Source organism: Chaetura pelagica, unplaced genomic scaffold (assembly GCF_000747805.2).
Source record: "Chaetura pelagica isolate M959 unplaced genomic scaffold, ChaPel_1.0 scaffold137, whole genome shotgun sequence".
Classification (NCBI taxonomy): domain Eukaryota; kingdom Metazoa; phylum Chordata; class Aves; order Apodiformes; family Apodidae; genus Chaetura; species Chaetura pelagica.
This window is the reverse complement of record NW_009953947.1, coordinates 2,638,059-2,647,253: the sequence shown is the minus strand read 5'-3', so window position 1 is coordinate 2,647,253 and position 9,195 is coordinate 2,638,059. Positions and strand designations below refer to the sequence as shown.

The 9,195-nt window shown below is 35.7% G+C and overlaps 1 protein-coding gene across 1 annotated transcript in view; it reads left to right on the top strand.

The window, feature by feature from the left end:
• The first annotated feature begins 5,948 nt into the window (after window positions 1-5,948).
• Window positions 5,949-9,195, top strand: part of FBXL13 (F-box and leucine-rich repeat protein 13) — a 75,606-nt gene continuing 72,359 nt past the window's right edge. Inside the window, 3 exon segments of the mRNA XM_010001803.1 lie at window positions 5,949-6,043; window positions 7,323-7,416; window positions 7,931-7,998. Coding sequence (XP_010000105.1) covers window positions 5,964-6,043; window positions 7,323-7,416; window positions 7,931-7,998 — 242 coding nt within the window. The 5' untranslated portion in view covers window positions 5,949-5,963.

Here is a 9,195-nt window from a genome sequence, read left to right as displayed (position 1 = left end):
CCAACCTGAATAGTTCTATGATTCTATGTAGTTCTTAATGGTCTGTCAAAGGTAAAGGTGACGGTGGACTATGTTTCAGATACTGTTGCATTAAATTTTTATTGTCCCAGCAATAAATAAACTTCAATGAAATTTTAAAGAATAAAGCTTTGTCACAACATGAAGGACTGGAGGGTGAACGGATTTGGTGGGTTTGCTTTTAAGATTCTTACCTGATGCTCTATTTCTTTAGTTTCCTCCCTGTTTGTCATATCTACCCATTTAAAAATCTGCAGCAGCTGTTTTTCACTTTCCTTAAAACAAAGGAAGGCACAATGCACAAATAGAAGTTTAAGAGATGTCCTGATACTTTTCAGCTGCCAACAATAGACCCCATTTGCAAGCAGCTATTACAGCCAGGATTTCCATGGGAACATTAATAAAGAAATCTTGAGCCAATTAGAATAATTATAGAGCAGCACTGCTGTGCAGACTGAGTACCTCTCTGAAGAGCCTGTCATCTGATCATTCTTTGTTTTTCTTTTAGGCATAGAAAAACAAAAGATATTACGTATCTGCATGAGGTGTATTTTGTGATTCAGCACTTCATTGCCAAGGAAAAAAATACTTCTATGGCAACAGTAGCATTAAGTTAATAAACTAAAAATAAAAGAATGAAGGTTAAGATTAAAGGGAGTTTCTTAAAAGAGAAAACGGTTATAAAATTAGCCAGTATAAGATCTTTTTTAGCATTTTTTTTTCTTGTTTCTTAGAGATTGTCACTTGCTGATATCTAGCTGTATTTCTTATTTCATTTAATTATATTTTAATTTCTTTGTGAAGTTACAGTATGCTTGGTGTGAAGATAAATGAGATTATACTGGTCCCTCTATTAAGGAACATCAAAGCTAAGCTGAGACCTATGAGCATTCATGCACATACTCTCAAAATTAAGGATTTAGAGTTCTAAAATGGCCATTTGCCTAAGTCTTTTTATCATGAGGCTGCGGTTTGGATGTGGTCCAAACACAGTTGGAGTCCAAATAATCATGCCCAAATAATTTCGGATTCCCTGCTGCGTCTGAGTCTTTGGTTCCTGTCTGATTTCAGTTCTCATCCAGATTTGATTTTAAACAGTATCCATAAAAAGTCTGTATCCAAACTGTAATCCTGCAAACACCATGCTTATGATGACTCACTGTTGGTAGTTGCTGTATTCTTAGGATGTTACTGTTATATACGGATGCAGACCTGGTTCAAGATTTTTCTGCTGTATGACCCAAAAGAATTTTGCCATGAAGGGTAAATGGCTAGAGTGGTAGGAAGAGGAATGGGGTTATGGCTGAAAGAGAGAAGCCTTTGAGAGAAGCCAAGTTTTCTACACTGGGTTAGTGGAAGGCTGAAGCTCATGGCCTCATTTTGAGTTTCACACACCCTCCTCTTTTCCTCTTCTTCCCCTCACAGCAGCAGCAGAACAGACTTTCTGGGCCTTTTTTTTGTCACAGTTTTGCATTAGTTTTGTTATTACCATTAATTTGTTGCTTTGGGCTGCTGTCTACCTTGCTAGAACTCCTCTTGGGGGTGGCAGGCTTTTACTGTCTTTGCAAAATTAATCTGGTTTTAGGTTGTAGTGTCTTATTGCAGGCACATATTAAATAATAACATTTAATATTTATAGCACTGCATGGACATTTGAGCAAGGTGTTGTGGAAGAGGTAAAATACATAAATGGCAATGTAACTTGAATATAGACCAAACAGCACATCTTCAGCACTGGAAGTATGAAGCTGGGAAATAACGCAATTGTAGAAGCAAACAAAAAAAACCAAAATTAACATGTACCTATTTATTTATTTATTTGTTTGTTTAACATGGATCACAAATACTATTTGTTGTCATAGCCATCATCATCATTGTTATGTTTAGAAGCCTAGATAATGACTCAGGATATTATGTTGTGTTAGGTGCTCTACATATATCAAGAGATGTTCCCCTGCCCAAGTGCCTTATGAGCTGATAACAGGTCAGCAAAAGGACATAAGAAACACAAATGGGCATGAAAGACACAAAGACACAGTAAGACCATTATTGATGAGCAGGGAAAGGCAGTAGTCACAACACATCAAAACTAACCATGGTCAAGGGCTTTTATCCAGGCTTCAAAGGAGAAGAGATTTTTTGTGGAAGCTTTTTAGTTAGATTTTCACATTCAACAGGAAAGCATACAGCTTCTCGATTTTGGTAGTTGCTTCTGGAAAAGTACTGCACATTATAATGGTTTGCAAGAAAACAACAGAAGTTGTTAATAAAACTACACTCATGAGCATCTGGTGAATTTGGACAGCCTATGGGGTTTGGGACAATCACTGCCTATGGGGTTTGGGACAATCACTAAGTTCAAAGCTTGTTATTGTTATATCTCTAATAAATTACTGTTGAGTAGATGCTGTATTGATTTGTCTAGTACTAAGAGTAAGAAAAAATTATGAAAATATACCACTGTTAAGAATTTTTTGTACAAATGAACATGTTGTGTTTAGATCATGTGTAACTTCTGAGGCATAGAACTTCAATAGAATCATAGACTCGTAGACTGGTTTGGGTTGGAATGGACTGTAGAGATTATCTAGTTCCAACCCCCTGCATGAGCAGGGACACCTAACACTAAACCTGGTTGCTCAGAGCTGCATCTAACCTGGCCTTGAACACTTCCAGGGATGAGGCATCCACCGCTTCGCTGGGCAACCTGTTCCAGTGTCTCAGCACCCTCACAGTGAAGAATTTCATCCTAATATCTAACCTAAATCTACCCTCTTTCAGTTTAAAGCCATTCCCCCTCATCCTATCGCTACATGCCCCTGTAAAAAGTCCTTCTTGAGCTTTCCTGTAGGCACCCTCAAGGTACTGAAAGGCCTTCCCGGAGCTTTCTCTTCTGGCTGAACAACCACAACTCTCTCAGCCTATCTTGATAGGAGAGGTGCTCCAGCCCGTTGATCATCTTCATGGCCCTCTTCTGGTCTCTCTTGGAAGAGCTTCATGTCCTTCCTGTGTTGGGGGCTCCAGAATTGGACACAGTAGTCCAAATGGGGTCTCACAAAAGCAGAGTCCAGGGGCAGAATCACCTCCCTTGACCTGCTGGCCATGCTTCTGTTGGTGCAGCCCAGGACACAGTGGCTTTCTGGGCTGCAAGTGCCCATTGCCGGCTTATGTTGAGCTTCTCATCAACCAACACTCCGAAGTCCTTTCTTCAGGGCTGTTCTCAATCCATTCTCCACCTGGCCTCTAATTGTTCTTGGGATTGCCCTGACTTAGGTGCAGAACCTTGCCCTTGGCCTTGTTGAACTTCATATGGTTGGCATAGCCCTGCCTCTCCAGCTTGTCAAGGTCCTTCTGGATGGCCTCCCTTCCCTCCAGTGTGTCAGCCACGCCACAGAGCTTGGTGTTGTCAGCAAACTTACTGAGGGTGCACTGAGCTCCACTGTCCATGTCAGATCTTGACATTTTTTGCTTTGGAAAACTTTATAGGCAAGACATGGATATTTTGTCATCGTCTTAGGGAATATTTTCTAAGGCATGCCTTATAGTCATCATCCAGTCATGCTGTCTATCTGATGTTGAAAATAAATGGAAGCTGCTGTTTAGTAAATGTCTGTTACCATCAACAAAACTATTTCTCTGTGTACTGAGGTAATTTCAATGACAAAACATTTTATAGCTGAAGAGTTTGTAAACTTGTTGGATATCTGTATCAAGTATTTTATGTTATCCAGGTGATGAATATGCTGATTCTCAATAGCTCTCACATGTGAATAAGGAGTAAGATTATGTATATATGTATTAATTTTTTAGTATATATGTAAGTATTAATGTATTTTTCATAGCTGCTAAATGTACACAGGAGGGCAGGCTAAAAATAGTTCTTCCATTATTGAGCTTTAAACTGAATGCTGGACAATTTGAGGACTTTTCTGTTGTGAACTTTTAAACAACAGCTAGGCTTTTTCAGATTGATGAATAGAAGCAGCTGACAAAAAAAAAACAAACCTGATGTAAATATTTAATTCTAGCCTGATAACTTAGTTGCACTATAGCAGAGTTTGTTTGTTTTTACTACTTGTGTGGTAGTTGTCCAGCTCGGGTTTGGATTATATAGGACTAATGATAATTTGATGGATAAGTATACTTTTAGTTATTTAATGATATGAATAAATAACATTTGTAGGCTGAGAAAAGTTGTAGATGAACTCTCAAAACTGTTGAGAGTCTTGTAGAAGTCTAGTAGAAATACCTGGATTGGTACAGATTTGGCTTAAGTGTTTTCAGCTTTACAACTGGCCCAAGCATCATTGAAGTATGTGAAAGAGGATCAAATTAAGATTGCAAGACCAGGTGTTGCAATTCCTTCCTTAACAAGTTTTATAAGGGAATTCTCAAATGCTAAACAGGGGCCTTGCACTCCAGTATGTGGTTGCATAATTTGAATTTCCTGTGATGGAGACCTTTCAGAGAATCCAAAGGAAAAAAGGTTGTGTTTAAAGAAGGGGGAAAAAAAAAGAAGGTAGTCAAAACTAGAAATAATAAAACATGGCATTCGTATGGCAGACATGTCCTGGCTTAATCCAGCAGAGGGAGTAGCCGGCCAGTGTCGGGACTGGCTTTGGGATACATCTGTAGGAAAATTTGTGATTAAAGCCATTTACGTGCCTGTGTATACTTTGCAAAGATGTACTTTGGAAACATAAATTTTTGTTAAGACAATTGAAGAGATGCTGAGGTTGGAATTGGTGTGTTGATCAGTGTTATAAATATTCAAGGTGTCTAAACTGAAGGCCTTTTTTGTGTCTGTGCATAGAGAACTATTTTTCTTTGCCTTTTTATATTGTTTTTAGAATCATAGAACAATGTGGAAGGAACCTTCAGAGATCATCTACTCCAACCACCCTGCTGTGGGCATGTTTATCTTTCAGTAGATCAGGCCAGAGCAGACTCTGCATGGCAAAATGTAGAGGTGTCCCATCCAGCTGCACTGTGAAGACTGGTGGTAGTGAAAAGTGGGCAGACACAAAGTGTCAGAGCTGGAAGAAAATCTCAAAACTCAGATGTTTTAGTGATAGCTAATAAAAGCTGGCTTCTTCATAACAGGCAGAGGGAAATATGAACAAGACATTGTCTTCCAGGACAGCATCTTTTGCATCAATGTAATGTCTAGTTAAAAGATACACGGTTATGTTTTGAAATTTTTACTGGGCACAAATGCTACTAGTTTATAGTTTCCATTACATATTCACTTTAATAACTGCAGTTGGCACATAGACTTAAAGAAATCAGTATATTTTGGAAGTTCTTGCATTATGTTGGCTCAATCCAGAATTAGATTATTTGTCCTTTAGCTGAAGAAGCTAAAGGAAAAATGAGAAAAATGGTGCATTGGTTATTGTGCATTATTACTAAAAGATAGCATTAAGTAGTATGGTAACACAATCTTGAAAAGCAAGTATTCTTTTAAACTGCATGTTTTTTCCAATACTGGTTACAAGATCAGTATGTCTGGGTCATATTTCCCATTCCACATATGCTTTACTACACAGGATTAATCTTGTTTTAAATTCTGGTTTTCATTAAGTAAATAATATTATCCAATCTTCTATATATTCTTCCTTTAATGCACATTAAAAGCAATAAAATTATTTGTGGAAATTGTTAATAAAATAATAGGTATTTTAGTACTATCCCAAACCCAGTGCTTTGAAGTCTAGCAGTTGAAATACACTGATACGTGCAATATTACCTTTAAAAATCGAGTGAAAGCGAGAAGTCATTAAAAGTTATTTTAAAAAAATACCTCTATTTAATAATATTTTAAAAGATGCTGGTAAACTTGTGTTTATTTTAACAGTTTGTTATCTAGGTGCCACTTTGCTGTTGACAGAAAAGCATTCATTTACTGTTTCTTTTTGCAGATGCTGCTTTGTGGTGTAATTGCGATGCGCCCAGCAGATCCACTTCGATTTTTAGAAGAAAAGCTCAAGGAGATAATAGGAAATAAAATAAATCCTGCCTCATGGTACATACTAAATGTTTGTGTGCTGCTATATGGTTTTATAACATTGAATTTGGATTTCTAAAATATACTAATGGGACAGCATCTACTGCATATATGTCAAGTTAAATGTTAATATTGCTTTTTTTTGGCAAATATTAATGGCATATGATACTACAAATACAGTAAAACAATATCTTCAAAAAACATAGAACATGTTTTTCTTTTTATAGCTATGATTTTTTTGCTTACAGAATATCTAATGAATATGCTTCTCTTTATTTAGTTAAATATTAAACCCTTACTTTTGTGGTGATCAAAGACTACGGTAGTGTTATAATTTCATTGCTGTCCATGCTATATTTAGCTACATGAACCAGGGATGTGGCTTTTAAGGACTGAATCAACCTCACTTTTATATTCTGTGCAATTGTCACTTCTGGCTGAAGTTTTTCGTAGGAGGTGGTTAATAAATCCTTAATCTTTGGGCCCACTCAAACAGAGATCTCAGGAGTTGTCTAGACCTCTAACCACCCTGCACTCATGGACTGACAGGTACAATGTGGTGACAGGAACAATCATTACAGAGCGTGATGCAGATTAGTGCCCTTAGTGTGGCCTTTCCTTGGGTGTCTCCATAGGGTAACACAATTCCTCATATCACAGAGTGCACCAACAGCCTGAACCATAATTATGATGTTTTACTGTATATTTTACATTATTTGTGATATCTTTCCTAGAAGTTGTATATTGACTTGATTTAAAAAAAAATAAATAAATTGGTCCTCTGGTAAATACTTTTAATTTCCATTTTTTTACTGGAAGCATAAGGCAACATAGTCTTATTTTATTTGGCTCTTGGAGTGTGTCTTCTTTTTTTTTTATATTAAAACAAAACCTACCTAGATATGGCATGGCCTATCTACAACGGCAGGAAACATTGCTCCAATTTGAAATTGCTGTTTAGTTGATATTAAGATGAAAAACAAAGTCATATAATCTGATAGGAAATACCCAAGATGATGGGTATTACATGGAATGGGTTAAGCACTGATGTACAGAGTATTTCAACATAGCTCTACGAGTTGCAATGAAACTTGGTAATTTGTTTTCCTGTTTTGTAAACACATTTTAAAATGGCTACTATAGGTATTTGCTATGTCAGTGATATAGGTCTTAATCTTTTAATAATAACATAATAATAGCATAACATGTAGCTGTAACCTAGTAGGTACAGGCTAAAGAAATGTATTTTCTTTTGGGGATACTAACATGGTTAATATTATTTGCTTCTCTGTTAAAGGTATACGTGTATCGATCTGTCTTTATACCCAGAATTAAAGATTATCTCAGAAACTTACCTGAATGCATTTTTTGGACTAGATGGTGGACAACTGGTAAAAACCCTTTAACATTTTTATTAATTCTATGTTCTGAACAAGTCTTATAATACAGAATACTCGTATTCTGCTTATAGTTTTCTTGTGCTACTCTTCTCTAGCTAATAGGAGGAATATGGTAGTTTGCATTTCCTGCTATTGATACTGGATTGCATTAAAAAATTGTCAGAGGTGAGCATAGCATCTAGGCATATGGTGGGGAACAAGTGGTTCCTGTTTCATTATTGGTCATAATTAATAGAAGAGTTCTACCTAAATATGAATCTAGTTTCAATAACGTGTTTTCTTTGCATTATTTACTTTTACTGAGCCCTAAAATTACACTTGAATCAATAAAACTTGGAAAGTGGTATCAATGCTGACAATTAATAAACAAAGTAATTTTTAAAATATATACTTTAATTTGCACCAATCAATGTGGAAGATAAAATATTTCATCGTTTTGTCTAGTTTAAAAATATTCATAATACAGCACTGTTTTTTGTACTAATGTAAGAAATTATTTGTTTAGATGACTAAGGAATTGTGTAACAAAGCATGGAACTTTTACAGCGCAAAGTTACTGAAGCTGTATTTTGGGTAAGTATATGCATTTAACATGGATCTCAGGAATGTCTTAGGAAAAAATCTTTTACCAGAGCAATATTTATGTAGCTCCTTTGAGGGAGGAAAAAGTTTTCATTTTAACAGAACAGCATGAGGAAGCATTAGAAACTTCTATTTGGTTTTATTTTTCTTCAGTAGTGTAATTCGATGTTAAAACTGGTTAATTCTGAGTTTCTGCCTGTTCCAGAACCGAAAAAAGTCCAGACATTTAATCAGCTCATATTTGCCAGGAATATGATAGTTTACCCAGGAATAAAAAGATAGTTTGTGTTTGGGTCTGAAAGTAAAAGATCCAGGTTCTCATCTGCTCTTTGATGTCCTTTCTACTTAGGATTAGGTATCTCAAACTTTATATAATCCAACTTTTCCTTTAAAAAATGGGGATAACACATAGATGTGTTTTAAGATATGATGATCACAATAAAGAAACATGTTCATGGATTTCTTTGTTATAAGCATATGTATCAAAATGTAAAGACCCTCCATTTAGAATAGGTACATTTGGGCTATTTTGTTTTGAAAAGCATGCAATGCTAATTATATAGGCAATACAGCCCTTTTAGAGGTAAATCCTTACTGAGAATTAGAGAGTCACAGGATTGGGAGGGAGAAGACTTTTAAGCTATACTGTGGTTAGCCAGGGACATGGAAGATTATTCCTTGTTCCTTTACAGCAGCATTTTGAAGATTGAGCTTTTTTTTTGTTTTAATTATCACAGAAGTTGGACTGGAACACTAGATTGTTCCATTTTAAATTATGCTCAATGATATGATTTTTTTAATTATTATTATTTGAAATGAGAGATTTTTGCAAATTAAAGTAGTATCAAGTCTGATTTATTCAGCTGTTCTTCCAGCAAATCAGATGTGCAGAGATAGTGCATTTTAAAATATCAGTGACATATGATTATTTTGAAATACTTTTTTCATTCTGACTATGATTGTTTCTTATTATTTAGCTTAGAAGAGAAATGGGATTTTTACCAAAGATTACATTTGTTAAGATATAAATTGAGTTTGTATTATATTAATTTTTATTTGTACTGCCAGGAAAATGTAATGGTGCTGAACTAAATGCATGCATCCAGCACTTTTAAATTATTTTGTATAAGCCCTCAAATGTCCTTCCATAAATAGACATCTGTACATTGAAGTATAGCTGACAGCAGC